General features: G+C 41.5%; 1 protein-coding gene across 2 annotated transcripts in view; it reads right to left on the bottom strand.

Annotated features, from left to right (window-relative positions):
* Nucleotides 1–665: 665 nt before the first annotated feature.
* Nucleotides 666–16925, bottom strand: part of CERT1 (ceramide transporter 1) — an 85887-nt gene continuing 69627 nt past the window's right edge. The window contains exons 8-18 of one of the 2 annotated variants that reach the window (XM_066602881.1): nucleotides 14985–15077; nucleotides 12523–12606; nucleotides 12045–12137; nucleotides 11088–11147; nucleotides 10305–10400; nucleotides 10067–10199; nucleotides 9908–9978; nucleotides 8041–8169; nucleotides 7326–7452; nucleotides 6031–6168; nucleotides 666–4027 (exon numbers count right to left, since the gene is read on the bottom strand). In XM_066602881.1, coding sequence (XP_066458978.1) covers nucleotides 6041–6168; nucleotides 7326–7452; nucleotides 8041–8169; nucleotides 9908–9978; nucleotides 10067–10199; nucleotides 10305–10400; nucleotides 11088–11147; nucleotides 12045–12137; nucleotides 12523–12606; nucleotides 14985–15077 — 1014 coding nt within the window. In that variant the 3' untranslated portion in view covers nucleotides 666–4027; nucleotides 6031–6040. The remainder of the gene's footprint in view (nucleotides 4028–6030; nucleotides 6169–7325; nucleotides 7453–8040; nucleotides 8170–9907; nucleotides 9979–10066; nucleotides 10200–10304; nucleotides 10401–11087; nucleotides 11148–12044; nucleotides 12138–12522; nucleotides 12607–14984; nucleotides 15078–16925) is intronic. The other variant, XM_066602883.1, reaches the window with a different exon arrangement.

The raw sequence follows: 16925 nt of genomic DNA, 5'->3' as shown, positions 1-16925 counted from the left end.
AACATTTACTATTAAAAGAAAAAGAAAAGTAAGGACGATCAAAAAAGTTTTAAGTCCCCTGAGGGAGCAACAACTTCTGATACTTTGATCGCTCCTTCAGGAAGATGTAATGCTGTAGCTTTGCATCATACTGCGATTGGGCAGGCAGTCTATTAAGCCACCCCACAGGCATGGCTTTATAAGCATTCTGCCAAAACAGCCCAGGGGCCTTTCAGAAGGCCCTGGCTGCCATGACACCCACACAGCTCCCTGCAATCTCATCGCGGGGGGGCATATGGGACCCCCAAACATCGTTCCGGGGATTTAAATGCCACTGTCAGAACTGACAGCGGCATTTAAAAGGTTAACAGCTCCGACGAGCCGTGTGGCTTATCGGAGCTGTTGCTGCCGCCAGGTGTCTGCTGTAAGAAACAGCCGACACCCCGACACCTGCATTGTATGGAGGGAGATTGCCCTGCGGTCTCCCCCCACACACACACACGTCCTGCAGCTGCAGGACGTAAAAACACGATAGGCCAGTCTCTAAGAGGTTAATTCATAGTGCAATGGAAACAACTTAAGACAAATATCACAATTTCAAGTCCATTTGGATGAAGTCATCTTACGATTCTTGCAATGAACACATCTAGGACGTCCATGGAGGATGTATGAAAGAACAAGAAGGCTTGTAACTTAGTGTAATACATTTATTTACAGAATAGCAAAAGTACATCACATTTAGTGCAAATGCAACTAATGATATTAAGATTTATATATATATTATTTTGTAAACGTCCCATAAGCCTTTGTAAAATAAAGCTTTCAATTCAAGCACTTTAAATGCTGGACAGGTCTGCAATGTATTATATGACTGAAGGCATTGCAGGCTTCCCCATCACTAAAAGTGCCAATGTCCACGATATTACCCAAATAACCACCAGCATGTTCAACATTCATTATCTAGATTTAGAACGGATTTTCCATACCAGGATAAGTGGCCTTTCAAGAGAGAAAAAAAAAAAAAAAAGTGTTTGATACAAAAACACAAGACTCGTTTAAAATGCTTGTCTAAACTTCTGGTTTTCAGTCATCTGCTCGTTACCACGTAGGCACTTCTTCTGGATCATTCCTTGAACAGAGCTTTTTAGTGGTAAGGCAATATAGATATATATTTATATATATTATGTGCGTTGTATACAATTAAATGCAAGTAACAAACCATCCCACAAGGAGCTTCCGGGGACCAAATCCCCCCCACAGCACAAAAGCCTGCGGGTAGTTTTATAAAGTTTTTACACAATACTCCAATTATATACATCTGTTTCCATATACTCATTGTAACCTAGCTTATAAAAATGTTAATCATTCGGTAAGTGACATCAATATATATACTGTAAATCTATTAGAACAGATGCACAAGACTGATATGAATCAATGGAACAGAGGAATCAGCTGGAATTCCTAACCACAGTCACAGTAACCGGGAGGGTAAACATATGACGGACGGCGACAGCGATTGAAATCAAAACGGTTTTAGATTATGGGTTAGAACTATTGATTGTAATGATTTTTAAATTATCACATGTCCGATCTGAAAACTTTGCAGAACCTTTTGAAACCAGAACTTAGAATGTGCTACTGTGATAATGTGCATCCACTACCTTGGTGGCAATGGGATTTCTGAAGACTGTCTGCAGCAAGGCTCAGGAAGCAGCTCACTTTGTGACACCGGAACAAAAAAACTTTTTTGGATCACCTTTTTGAATAAGGGCTGAACACCACAGATGTGTCCTCTATGCTCGAGATATGCTGAGAGAAGTGGCGTGGGAACGCCAACTTTGGAGTGAAAATAGGAGTACAAAGAAAAAAAAAAAAAGAAGTTACTCAACGCAACACAGTAATGCGAAAGTTTTTGTTTCAAAGCTGGCCATTTCGCACCACTTATCTTAGGATATCTCGAGCCAAGAGGAAAGGGGTAAGGAAGGGAACATCTGTATCTAAAATTAAAAAAATAAAAAATAAAAAAAAAAAACTTGGTTGACCATAGAAATTAAATCACAGCACTGCTTTAAAAGGTGTTGTCCAGTTGTAAACTGTCAATTGCCTATCCTCAAGATAGGGCATCAATAATAGATCGGTGGGAGTCAATCTTCTAGGACTCCCGACGATAAGCTGTTCAGCACGCCAGTGTGCTTGTGCACAGAACAGATTTCTGCAGGCAGCTCCGTTCTTAATGCAGTGGCCAGGCTTTGTAGTGCAGGCTAAGTTGCTCTTGAAATGAATCTTAAACTTGGCCTGTAGTACTAAGCCTGGCCACTGCAGAGAGAACGGAGCAGTGTGCTACCCGCAAAAAATCAGTGCAGTGCAAAAGCACATCAGTCCAGACAACAGCTGATTGACGAACCCTTCGCCGATCTACTACTGATGACCAATCCAAAGAATAGACCATCAATAGTGTACAACCCCCTTCATTTCTTCTAGTGCTCTCGAAAAATAAAGCTGTGATGTGATTAGCCGCTATGGACAACCAAGACAGCTCTTTCTTTTCGACAGTTTCATATTCTCCCCAAGTGTTTGCCAAAAAAGTGAACAACCCCGACCATGCCTGTGTAATCCAGCCCCTAGCCAAATAAATCCAACTAAAGATTGTCACTTAACAGGGATTCACAAAAGAAAAAACACCAAGGAACAAGAGATCTTGTGCAAAATTCACGGCTCTCCTCTATCTGTGCAGCAAACCTAGAACAAACCGGGTTATGGATATTGCACTCATACAGAGGAGTAGCACTGTGTCGTGTACAGTTGAATAGGCTTATGGACCTATAGACAGAAAATGCTCATAAAAATATGCTAAAATATGTCACACGATATGAAATATTCAGGAACAGTTTCCATAGAACAAGGTTATATGAAAAAAAGTTTCCGGGCATTAAAAGGCTTGCCAGCGATGGCTTGATTGGTTGGGATTAGCGAACCCTGGCCTATAGGCTGCAGCATTTAAAATGTACCTATTGCCTATACACAGATGGAGGCAAGCACACGATGATCTGAGCCAAGCCAATGACTGAAGCATACGACACTAAAGCTTATCCCTCCGCCGAAATGGCAGCCCCCATTGTGTTTAGATGATGGATACATTCAGAGCTGTGCTACCGCTAGAGGTATGACGAAAGACAGTTCAAGTCACATCAGAGATCGAAGCTACAGCAAAACACAGCATTAAACAAAAAACACAAAAACTGACATCCTGCACACTCCAAACAAGACAAAGTCAGGAGACGACCCAATTTAGTAGATTCCCATCTTGTCGAGCAGTCGTGAAATTTCTGGATCAAGTGACAGAACACACACTTTTTTTTTGCTCCGAGATATCAACACAAATAAAAATACAAATAGAAATATATAGATTTCTGGAAAAAATAAAGCTTTCTTAGAATTTTTGTTTGTTTGTTTTTTGTGAAACCCCATCAGACGCAAGTCTTCATTGGAGTTACACAAGGAAAGGCAAAGCCATAGCTTAAAACAGCCCTCAGTTATTACCATCAGAACAGCTAGCCACAAGCTAGCACAAAAGTAAAAGGTTTCGAAAAAAGAAAAAAAACAAAAAAAACCACACACCCTTCCCCCATATCCATCCACCAGCTTCTAACAACCGGGAAAACAGCATGTGTTTTGTGCACAACCCACGCCATGCCTAGAAAACACAAGATGGTTATGGCTTCATTATTTTTTTTTTACAGGCCTATGGTAAGTAAGCAGTTTCTGGTTGTAGAAAATTAAAGCCTCCATCCATTTCACGTGACCCCTCCAAAGCAAGCAGGCAAATCGAAAAGAACAGAAAGAAAACATAACCATGTTCTTTAGTATGAGATTATAATTTATACAAGAATCCAGAAAGTAGCAGAAGTCCAAATAGTGTTTGATGTTCCGTCTTCTCAGGATAATGCCTCTGTAGTTATAAAAAGGCTTCCGATCACAAACTTCATCTAGAAGGTGGAAAGTCAAGGCTTGATCCATTGTGGAATGTTCATACCGCCTCTTCGTATCCCTGCAGAGGGCGATGGGACTATGTTAGTATACAGGACGATGTATTACACCGCAACGTATGGAGCAGACAAGTAGAAACAAGTAGTCTTTAGTTCTAAAGGATCCAATGTTATGAAGAGCAGAGGTAAGGCAGATCTGTTAGTGTATGGTGCTGTACAGTACGGGGACAGCTTCGCTCCCCCGTTACCAGAAGAAAAAAAGTTATACAATTTCTATTTATCTAGATCACATTTTTGGCAGTTTAGCTAAAAGCACTAGGAAAATACTAAACTTTTAGTCATGAGTCTCTGCTCCCTACGGACCAACGAACTGCTATATACAAACACACGTAGATATTCGGTAGCCCATTGATCACTGCTCTCCCCTTATGGCCGCCTGCACACTGGCGGAAATTTCACGGCGGTATTTCCCGCAGAATTTCCGCTCATGGAAGCTGCCATAGGATTGTGTTAGAAAACGCAATCCTAGGCAGATGGTCACGATTTGTCCACACAAAATAGCGCGCAGAACACAAACCGCGGAATGCTCTATTTCTGTGTGAGGCTCGCAGAGCCCCGCATTGAAATGTCACTCCCCGGCCGCCGACTCCGCTCTGCGCATGTGCCGGCTGGCCAGCACGTCAAAGAGCCAAAGCCACGGGAGAGGTGAGTGCCGCGCTGGTCCCTGCAGGGGCTTGGGTTGGGATCCGATCCGGCCGTCTGCAGACGGCCTATAACTGAGTTGGACCAGATGACCCTGGAGGTCCCCTTCCAACTCTACCATTCTATGATTTGCTGTGTTCTTTTTTGCGCTCCCGTATTACAAAATTCCTACACGCTAATGTTTGTTCTTCAAGCAAATCGTTCACAAGTCGTTCAAATATGAACTATGACTTCGGACCAGACGTCTTTGGGTCAACCAGCGACAATTTCTTTTATTTAAAGGCAAGCTATAACTAGTGAGCGAATTATGGCGCGTGACCCTGTTGATTACGATATTTTCCCTGAAGAACTAGAGTTTGCATTTATCTTTTGCGCGATTTGGCCAATAGCTGTAATGTGTAATAGGTACCTTTATGTAGTGCAACTTTCTCATTCTCAAAGACATTTTCATTTTGAAGCTGAAATTGATACATTTCAAAATAAGAATGTATTACTAAAACCAATTATACATGAGCCATTTATGAAGGAGCTGAAGTCCCAATGTGGAAAAGCAGATGAATCAGGCTGCCTTCACAATTGTGAGAAAATCATGTGTTTTTAGAGCGATGCCAAAGTGAGTGAAAATACAGAATTATGGAACCAAAAATTTTCAATAGTTTAATTCCCATTTGCAAGGTTTACACTCATGCAATGTGGAGAGGAGGGGAAAAAGTGCAGAAAGATGGTACATGCCACCATTTTTTTTTTCTTCCCATTACCCTATGAAGCCTCCACTTTAATTGCATCGCAAAGAATGAACTTAGGATTTTCCAGCAATGCGATTTTAACATTCAAAACCCTTACTGTCTTTCTCGCGAGAAAATTGCAAGTGGCAGCGATGTTTTTGCGAGAAAAAAAGTGTCACAATTTTGCTGCGATTTTCTTGTGGCAATATCGCGATCGACAATATGAAGGAGCCCTCACACTGAAGTCAGAAGTTTGGCTTAGACTCCCCAGCCCGGGGGGAGGTGGGGGGTGGGGTATGTAACACAAGTATTACAGCAATCATTCCTGATTGGTTAACAAGCATTGTAATTCTCTTACCAGAAAGTTGCTGGGGTGACTAAAACCTTATGAGGGGAGTACGAAAAAGATACAGTATTGTATTACTTCCAAGGACAGGTTCTAGAATGGGTGGCTACTCACTATCCAATATTGTGTAATATTCTATACAAATTCCACAAAGGCAGCGGCTATGCTTTCATACCTACCAGCTAGCTTTTTTAACCCTATAAAATAAGAGTGGGAGCAGGAAAAAAAAAGGATACAAGAGTAATAAGACGTTAAGGACATCCATTTGCCCTATATGTATAGTTCATCTTACCTGGCAATTGTTAGAAAAGTATAGGTTTGCCTGAGGTCTTCTCCTGCACATATGTAGTAAACCTTTTAAGAAATTTGGGGTATTCCCGTTTGGCCACTGCTCGGAGTACAGAGGCGGGAGCCCACCCTCCAGGGTTCACTAAAGAAACAGAGGCAGAGCATTCAAGAATATGCACATGTACATTACTCATCGGTTACCATGTAGACAAAAAGGCATAAAAACAGTTTACAGGCTAAACCAAAATTAAAAGCCATATAGATGCAATCCTTTCCCTGCCTATGATGCATCTCATATGTCCTTACAGAGAGGCACTTTAGTAGCTAAGGAAGTATGAGATGTGTGCCAGAGTTTCAATGTCTATCTCTGACTGTATTGCAGATAGAGCTTCAATTGTAGCCTAGTCTCTCTGAAGCCTTCATTCTGAACTACAGTTGTACAGTATATCCCAGGCTATTTTATAGATACAGCTTTGATTTTAGTCTTATTTTAAAGCCAAGAATTTTGCCCTTAAGAACAAAATCAAAGCTCCATCTGCAACACAGCCTGAGATAGTAAATTGAAACTGATTCAGCAAGTTAATGCAAGTTTTAGGAGCAAATGTAGGGTAATGCATAAAAAAATAGATTTCCCACCAAACCTACATAGCCGTTAACAGCCTACCAAGACAACTGCAATCAGCAGGTTGTCTGCTTTCAGAAAATATATATAGTGTTTAGGGGCACTTTTCAAGTGGTTAATTACTGTATTTTATAGCTTGTTACTTATTCAAAGATTCCAACTTGAAATTACCAGAAATGGACAGGCAAAAAAATTTTGAATTTTATGAAGATCTGTGCAGCCCACGTGTTCTATATAAACTCTGCACACACTGATCCATTTTTAGGCAGTACTGTGCATTCATTTTTTTTCGCTTACTTGGGTCACACTTTTAGTCACCAAGCATTTCTTTAGCGAAAAATATCACTTTATGCAAAATTGTGTGAAGGTGTCTGTATGTATAAAGTGCTGAGCCATCCTGACAAGGTGTCTAATGTCTACTTTCAGATAATATATGGGTATAGGGGAGGTGGGGATGGAGATTAAGTATTTTGAAATTTTTTTTTTGTAAAGTGTAATTTAGTATTTATTTGTACATGTCAAACATGTAAAGATTGTCCTGGCTACTGGGAGGTGCAAGATGTTCCAAAAAACCCTGGCAATGAAAGGCTTACAGATAGGTTAATGTCAGAGTGGAATGCTTTGTCTAGAATGGTTGGCAGTGTATAGTTAAAATAGCATTAGATACTGGATCTTACCATTAGCAACATAGGTAATTCTGCATTGAATGTTGTCTCTGCTGATTTCTTTGTTGCCCTCTGGTGGGCTAACCAGTGTCTGACAGATCAGGGCAATGTTGATTTTGGCACGTACACATCGGTTAAGCTAAAAAGTTTAAAAAAAAGGAACCATGTACAGAGGTTACAATGTGCTGCATTCAACAAATAAACTTCATTTATGTTGCGCGAATGGTCCTTTTATAAGTAGCATGTACAAGGTTTCTACTTTTGTAATTCAGCCAATTCTGGATACTTCTAAAGTCACATCTGCAACTATGTGGTTCCCATCCTGGTTAAACAAAAATTCTCCTACATCCACTAAAGTACAACACTATGAACATATTAAAGATACCCTATATTAAAAAGGGACTCTGGTTTCCCTTTAACAATAATTCCTTAGATTAGGCTTATTCTGATAAGTAGGCTTTGTCCACACTTCCGTTATGTTATTGCCATCAGGAGTTTCGGTAGCTTTGACGACAACAGCCTGCAGTGCTATGCTTGGTGTCAAAAGTACCAAAAACTTGACAGATCCCATGATAAATTAATGGGAGGGTGCAATAGTCATAGGGATCTGTTCAAAAAAGGGAGGCATCGCAGCTTCTATAAGAACACAAGTCATAATGCTAGTGCGACTAGTCCAGGCTTTGCAACCGGTTTGGTATAAACTAATGTGCAGAGAACTCCTACTCACAGGAGCATTGTCATGGTCCACTGAGAAGTTGCAGACAATCCAAGTGTCCATTTCGTTCTCACTAGCAGCTGGTATCACACGGATTGCAGATAAATACAAGACGTCACGCTGAGAAGCTGGCCATACTCTCTGGAAGAGACCAAAGGAATTACAAATACATAGTAATACACGGATACTACAGCTCAAACACCTTTAGCTTGTTCACTTGACAAGAGTCTAACATGGTTTAAAAGTGCCCGTATACCTTCTGCGGACATTTTTGGCTGGGGAGAGGCTGACCACAGTGTTTCTTACTGGAATTAGTGACAGGAAGTCCAAGAGTATGTCTGCTGGTATGATCACTACTTATTAAATATCTTGTTCTGATATACTACCAGGAACATTTATACACATAATGAAGATAGCCGCATTCTCTGCAAGCTTCCCTTATGTTAGCTGTGGACTTTAAGTTTAAAGGAGTGGTCCCATTTCTAACTATTGACAGCTTATCCTCAGGATAGGTCATTAATAGTAGATTGGCGGAAGTCAACTTCCCGGGACTCCCTGGTGATCAGCCATTCTCCCAGGTCAGTGAACACTGAGCTGTTTTGCTGCAGGAAGCAGACTGCTCTGTACATTGTGCAGTGGCCTGGATTGATATTGCAGACCGAGTGCCATTCAGCTCAATAGAACTCAGTCTGCATTACTAACCAGGGCCACTGTGAAGTGTATGGAGCAGTCTGCTTCCTGCAGAAAAACAGCTCAGTACACAAACATCAGCACAGGGAAATAGTGGATATCCAAGGGATCCCTGGTGCTTGACCCCCTCCAATCAAATGAGGATGATCTACCCTGAGAAGTCATCAATATCTAAATGTGGGACAACCACTTTAATATTCCTTAAAGACTACTAGGCTATTGTATGTTTTGCATTAGTTATTCTCAGGATAAAAGATCTCCAAAGTTGTGCTGGTTACTATTAGATTTAGCAGCAATTTTAAAGGGGTTTTGTCAGTAGAAAAAAAATTAACCCCCCACCCCCCAAAAAACAACAATCCTTACCTATTCCTTTCCCGTCAGTCTTCTTACAGCATTTTCTCCTGGCCCCTGCAGTCCCCCGGGTCACGTCATCAGAAGCCGTCCTGATCCTCCACTTCCTGTGACGTTACATAAATTCTCTGCAGTCTCCTTCCTGCAGGTCAATCTACGCTACGTCACTAGTGACATAGTTGTTTGCTGCCTAGCGGGGAATGCTGAATCCTATTCCAGACTACTGCTGAGAATGTGCATGCACGGTGTCTCACTGCAATAGTATATGAACACTTGTGTCAAGACCGAACGCATGCGCAGTCTCCGCAATAGCCCGGCCTAGGATTCAGCATTCCCTGCTAGGCAATAAATGCTACGTCACTAGTGATGTAGTGTACACTGACCTGCAGGAAGAAGAACGCCTGCGAATTTACGCTCCATAACAGGAAGAGGAGGATCCGGCCGGCTGGAGGTGAAGTGACCGAGGGGACTGGAAGAGCCAGGAGAAGCAGTAAGAAGACTGTATAGGGAGGAATAAACAAGTATAGATTTTTTTCTTCTAAATAACAAAACCCCTTAAAGGCTTTGTTCACATTGTGTTTAGAGTCTATGTTTAGTGTAGGCACTGAAAAAAAATTCCCCAGTATAGAAACAAAAATGTATCCATAGGGTTCCATTTACCCAGAGGAAGCTAAAGTATCCAGTCATCGGTCGGGCTGTTCTATTTTTTTTTTAGACTCCTCTTTCCATGCAAAGGTATATAAGAAATATATACCATGTCATATATACCTTTAGAGCTGATTTCTAGCAGTATCTAAACTTGTTTGTAACAGAGCTTAACCTGAACAGAATGACATACCTTGTGCGTCTGATAAACGATGATTGAATTTGGAGACAGTTTTTCGACAACATGGAAGTTTTCAATGGTTGCTGTTGGGATATAAAACAAAATCAAGTGAGCAAAAAACAAAACATACAATGCTAATATAAAATCAGTCACTAGAAAAAAGGCTCTTACTCTCCCAGTCATTGCGTACGTCAACATTCCAGAAGTACTGGCACACTTCGTGCCCAGTGACTCCTTTCACAGAGTGAGTGGCCTTCAGGGGGTCAAGAACAATGCCATTTTCTTCCACTTCCCTTCTATAAACCTGCAGAGATCAGATTTGTCATACAGCAGCATGCGGAGCTAGTATGTGTGTTGGTAATTTGCCAGCCTACGTACGCTGAAGTGACATGTGCCATTATTCTCTCACCTTCATTTCTCCTTCTTCTACTACTAGTTGCCAGTTGGCATCTCCACCCACATCTTGTAGTGAATAAGTCATATGGTTCTGCACCATCTCGTCCACCTACAACAATACAAAAGCATGCTTCAAGAGTGCTGTCTTCACACTTTAGAAAAACCACAAGATACTAACATTTTTGCATTTAAACTTCGGCTACATCGCCTGCGCTCAACAAAAAAAAAATTTAAAAATAAAATTCCACGACGCCCTGAAAAAAATATTGCACTTAGATTGAAAACCGCTATGTTGAATACGTTAGGCATATCATCCAGTTGGCAAAGCTAAAGCAGGAGGAAATAGTTGGGGTGCTGATGGATGAAAAGCAGCCTGCAATTAGCTTCCAAGTTGTGTCCCATTTGGGAGAACAGGAAATGATCTAGGGCATAAAATGGCGGAGTGACATGAATGTAGCATTTCATATGAACTCATTTAAAAAGGGGTTTCCCAACAGTTTGAAACGCCCCCTCACTGATCTGTATAATTAAGGTGCGGCATAACTAGCTAGAATGAAGCAGCGTCTTCAGAAGTTCTCTTTACAGATTCACTTCATTCTAGCGGGTTGTTTGGGCAATTGGACATCCACCCTATCAAAGTGCTACTCGAAACTGGCAACAGTTGTAGAAATATGCATATTAGTTCTGTGTTAGTGGCTCGTTAGGTATTTAAGTGTTAAAAAGAATTTAAATCCCTCAACGGGGTTTTACAAACCAAACCATGCAACATATGTCCCACTATGCAAACACACAGTACCTGGCTGCTGAATCTGTGCTCATCTGAAGTACTGACTAGATCATTCTTACAAGGAGGGGACTAATCACAGATAAAAGTAAGGAGAAAAAAAAGTGACAAGTGAAGATGGGCAACAGAACAACCACTAAAGTATACATCATCTGACTAGGTTTACAAAACATTAAAAAAAAAAAAAATTTGGAAAAAGGGGTGTTTTCAAATGAAAAGAAATGGCTGAGGCTCTGGTCACACTGGTGTCATGGATTCAGGCTTTTTTGGGAGGGGGATAATTTATCACATCATCATTGACATCTATTGTGAATACTTTAGTTCTATAGCTCGTCCCCTCCTGGCTGTGTATTTTACATTTTTTCCAGCCTCCAGGACACGTGACAAGCACACTGTGTCCTGCAGTTAGTGGTTGTCCAGTTGTAAATGCGTAATGGCCATGGGAACTTAGGCTGCAATACCAGTTTGGGCCACTGCAATAGGAACAGAGCTGTCTGCAGAAATCAGCTCATTGTACTGGTCCAAAAAGCAACTGGTTGACCGGTAATAGACCCTTGCTTTAATCTACCGCCGATGGCCTATTCTGAGGATATTTTTATTTTAGAAATGGACTTTTCTGCAGAACAAAGTTTTTAGAATGCTGATCATTCGACCTGGAGGCCTGCAGAAAAGTGCGAAACACACAGTCTGGAGGGAATGAGCTACAGATCTGGATTCTTCAACGTAGACATAACGGATATTTTGATGCATATATAAAAAAACAAAAATAAAACAAAAACAGACCACAGTCACAAAACCAGGAGTGCTACATAGTAGAAGCCTGTTGGAACCAAACCACTGAGACAGCGTGAACAGAACCTGGATTATAAAAAACACTTCTATGGTGATCCGGACCTCAATACATCAATGGGCTGTAAATGAAGTTAATTCAGAAAGTTTGCAAATTGGACATTTGTATTAAAAACTTACCGCTCGAACAAATCTGTGATTTTCCACACCAATGAACGCATCACTGGCTGGTAAAGATGAAGATAAGTGCGATCTGGTCTTTTCTGACTGAGACTAGAAAAATCAAAAACAAGAATGATTGAGATTGAAATATAGAAGAACATTTGGATCTTTGGGATTGGAAGCAAAAAAGAAAACCTAACTGTGTTCATCAGGGAGAAAGCAAAGTGTTAACAGGTATTCAAACTCCTGTCTCCAGTAAAGCCCCCATTTGCAACTAATGATCCCAGGTAGCCATTACATTACATATGTGTCCTTATAGAAAGTGACCACCTGTTCATCTGAATACATTTGACTCTCTCCAGGAAGAACATTCTTTATAAATCGCATAATCTTCTGTGTATAAATATAAGAGTAGGGGGTGGGGGGAATTAAATATTCCCAACACATTTCCCAATTTGCTTCAGATAACCATTTTAGGTGATAGTATTTCAAATACCTGCTCAATTTTGTCCTGTCGATCCAAGGCAGCTTCAACTGCATCAAAGAATTCTTCTTCATTAATCAAACTGTTAGGTCCCTCCTGTCAATGTAAAAAAAGAGGTTATTGTATACATATATACCCCTCGTCTCTAGAAACCCCACTGATGGGATATATTTTCCACACTGTTTGCATTGTACCTTCAATTCATTATGAGATTGTAAAGGCTTCCTCTGCACTGATCACAGCCTGCTTTACAGTACAGAGTCCGCTAGCCTATGCCTATTAGAGGGTATCTGTCACTGAACTAACAGTCTGCACTGAGGGCACCCGATATAGGAGTTCAAAGCTGTACTATATAGTAAGAGGCAGCACAATGTGCCCAAAGATCGACCACAAGCCACGTCCAGTACCATATAATGCAGCAGATTTAACCCTTTCCAATCCACTGTCTGACCTCTGAAGACATTATGATTTACGGCTGTACAGCTTCGATGTTAGAAGACATCCGTCTGGGTTCTCTTACTGTATATTGTCCGCCTCTCTGCTGTCAGAGCCTATCCAACGTGTCACCTCATGCAGTACTGGCTTTAGCCAGCAGATAGAGCTGTTGTGTAACAGCAGAAAAAGAGTAAGCCCCCTATGAAAACCAAGATACAAATTGGATTGGAAAGGGTTAATAGAGGATAGATGAAATCCCTTTAGACTCAGTCTGGGGAAACTACATATCTACTCAGGATAACTACAGGTAGCTGCACACTCAGAAGAGAGCAATAGAAAGGATCAGCTTTCCAGCTCTTTCCCCCCCCAGTAGGATGTGCACTGCAGGCAAGCAGCAATTTAGTGTAATATAGAAAGTTTCTGCTGACAAAAAAAAAAATCTAACAAAACAGTCAAAGATGCGTTGAGGAAAGAAGTGAGAGGGGAACATGATCAAAACCTTTAAATATGTTAAAGATATGTGGAAATATGATGAGCAATTAATGATTAACTAAACAAGTGGGTATGGTGCGAAATTAAACCTTATTTACATGCAAAGATTATCACTCAAAAAGCAGTTTGACAGTTTTGAGGGTTAATTTTGCATAAACTACTAATGGGCACTAATGCCCATTAGTGGCCTATTAGCTTCATTTGCATTTAAATGAAGCTCCCTGCTGTATGCAGATTAAAGTGGGTGGTGTGTTGTCTTCATACAGCTCCATTGTTCTCCCAAGGGACAGCAGCAATGTTATCAGTGCTCCTGCGGAGAATCACTGTGTGGGGTCCCTGCTATTAGCTGGCCAGTCTTACAATGGTTTTTATGCTAACAATCACGGAAAAGGGCTATATACTTACTGACACAGGGGGGCAAACATGTGCACCAACCTCAGCATGCAGGCAGCCATACTGCCAAATGAGGTAGCCAATTACACCTGTGGCAGTTTTCAGTGATTGTTTTTATATTTCTCTTTCTGTAATACAATTATATTCATGTAGGGACTCACAAAACGTGAGGAGCCTTGATGATGGGCTCATGAGCTTAGGCACTTTGGGCAAAATCCAACTAATACCTCGCATTTATTTTGTATTGTTCACATACAGTGCGGCTTTAAACAGCAGGGAAGCCCAGGGTTGCAGTACCAATGTGGTTCACTTTTTGAGGTGCAGGGGAGCCCGCTGAACTATAATGGCGTCATTAATAGGTTGCTAGTCTGCATGGTGCACTACATGTATCAGGATGGTCTGGCACTTTGTATCTACTCAGTGTAGGAGTATACACCAAGCAGCCACCCCCCTCTATATAGGAGGTTGTGTGAGTGGCTGTCTCATTGGTGTCCGGCACAGGTGTAATTGGCTGCCTGTATGCTCAGTGTGGTGCACATGTTTGCCCTGTCGGTAAGTATATGGATGTTTTCAGTGATTGGTTCTTTTTATATTTCCCTTTCTGTGATACATGGTTTTTATGCTGAACCAAAAATCATCGCTCAGCCGAAAAGCCAATGATGGTAGTATTTACACAATTATCCCTCAAAAGACATTGTTTGAATGAATTTTGAACGATCCTCATGGTGTGTAAATAGGTTTTTAGTCTTTTTTGGGGGTGTGAGATAAAAGCAGTGGCAGAAAATATTCAGCATGGCTGGGATAAAGACATATCTACGCTAAGGCCTCTTACACAGCAGCGCTGCAACTTCACTTTCACACGCAGCTTTCATGGATGAGGTGTGCCAATCATCAAAAATAGAACAGACTCCACTCGAAAATCTGTGATCGAGCGGCTGTCTAAGAGGCTCCATTGAAAACAATGAAAGTGTTATACCACAATTGGCGCGGCGTTGAAAACAAAGCGCTAATTGTGGTAAAAAGCGCATGTGTGAGGGAGGCCTAAGAAGAAAAAAAAATAAGGGCATGGATGGACCATGTGGTCCGCATCTGGCACCGATCTGTCATGTCACTGCAGCAACAATGTTTGTACAACCAGGAGGACATAAACTTACTTCATAGTCCGGTCCACCAAAGTGGGCTTTTTTCTTTAATTCAGTCATTGCATTCTTGTAAGCTTCCTCCACCCGTCTCCTCTTCTCAACTTCCTACAAAAGGTAAATTTAGAATTATATATGTTGAAAAATGAGATATGCAGCCTTGTTTTATGCTCTGCTATACAGTCTCAGTTTACAGGGGGGGGGGGGGGGGGCTAAAATAAAAAGGGGTGGGGTGGGAGGAAGCTGAGCAGACTAGGCGGCCATGAATGCCCTGCACCATCTAGTACCCCAGCGCCTGGAGCATGGCCTGCTCAGTCCTCAGACCCCATGCCGCACAGTACACTGCTCATCTATAGGACTATCGAAAGTAGGCTTCTAAAACAAAGTATACCTCCACTTACCATCCCCACCTGAAAGTAGTTACACATACAGGTCCTCGTCTAATTCCAAGGACCTGTGCAGGATACTATCTGGGTGTTGTATGGTTGCCTTGACAACTGTACCTTCAAGAATGCAGTTGGACGTGGAGGAACTGGTTTAAGGTTACGACTCCTTTGTAGACTTTATTAAGAAATTGTATTTATTATATTTACGAAACATTTACAATTGCTTTCCATTTAAAAGGTTGTTGAGTTTAATCTTCTGTAGCTTTATGTCCTATAATACCCAACCGGTTGCTAGATACCATTCAGTGCACATTACCTGGACGCGCCGTCGGGTCAGTCTGCGGCCCCTCTCTCCTCTGCCAACATCTTGTATGTCTGGACATATTATGTAGTTGGAGGGCTCTGCCATCTCTGCTCCATTTTTGGAGAAAAATGTAAATAAAGGCTTAGGTCCACGGCAGTATGCGCAAGACAGCATGGGTCTCCCGCTCAGTTTTACTCACAAAGCCCTTTTGCTCTGCAGGCAGAGATTGCGTATTGGCCGATTATGCACTGCGCATGTCCAGGTATCTGACATCAAGGACTTGCGCAGTGTGAATTGTTTTTCTCTTTAAATTCCCCGCTCTGAACAGTTTCGAAACATTGCCATCTTGCAATGCCTGCGTAAGGGCCACATTTCGAAACGGAGCCCATAGAAGGGCTCTATACTGTATGCAGAATAATAGTGCATGCTGCGATTCATTTCTCCGCCGCTTGTAAATACTGGTGTGCATGGAACAATGAAAGTCCAATGATACGTGGTGAAAAAATGCCCATGGACATTAGCCCAAAGGAATATCACATCTTCAGCACCACCTATTCGATGGCAGCAGGCCTGCAAATCAATGTCCGACCCTATATACAGGCCTTTAAAACAATGATTGTGAACTGGAAAACAAGCCAGAATCCATACACAGACAGCTATTTCGAGGTTTTATGCCTCATCAGTGTGTAGCAGGATTCTGGCTTGGCTAGTGAAAGGGAAATAAAATAGAGAAACCCTTATCAGTTTTTTTCCCTCTATTGAGTTCAATGGGGTTTTAAAATAAATGGAAAGCAAAGCAGAAAATCTTCAGTTAGCTTTTGTTGGTTTAGGTATCCATTTTTTTTAAAGTGTGCAGCGTCATTTTTCCGTCCAAAAAAATGGCACTCATGTAAGGGAAGCTTTTCTGTTTGCTTTCCATTTTTCTTGAAACTCCATTGAAGTCAATGGGGAAGGGGGGGGGGGGGGGGGGGAGGGGGACGACACAGATCGGTTCTTCGTTTTATTTCAGTTTTCTCCTCTGAAAATGGAGCAGAGACGGAAACCAAACGCAAGTGTAAGAGCAGCTTTAATGGTGTATTTACATGAGGCAAAGGTAAAATTGTGTATTTTGTTGCAAAAAATGCCAAAGCATCACAGTCTTGTACAAATTGTAGCAATGTATAGCTGGGATCAAGAAAAGTGTCTTTTGAAACCCGTCCGAGCATAGGCCTGGTGTTTCACGGTACCTACCATTTGTAATTCTATGGATTTTTTTTTATTAAAAAA

The sequence above is a fragment of the Eleutherodactylus coqui genome, chromosome 5 (assembly GCF_035609145.1).
Source record: "Eleutherodactylus coqui strain aEleCoq1 chromosome 5, aEleCoq1.hap1, whole genome shotgun sequence".
NCBI lineage: Eukaryota > Metazoa > Chordata > Amphibia > Anura > Eleutherodactylidae > Eleutherodactylus > Eleutherodactylus coqui.
This window is presented reverse-complemented; position numbering and strand designations above follow the sequence as displayed.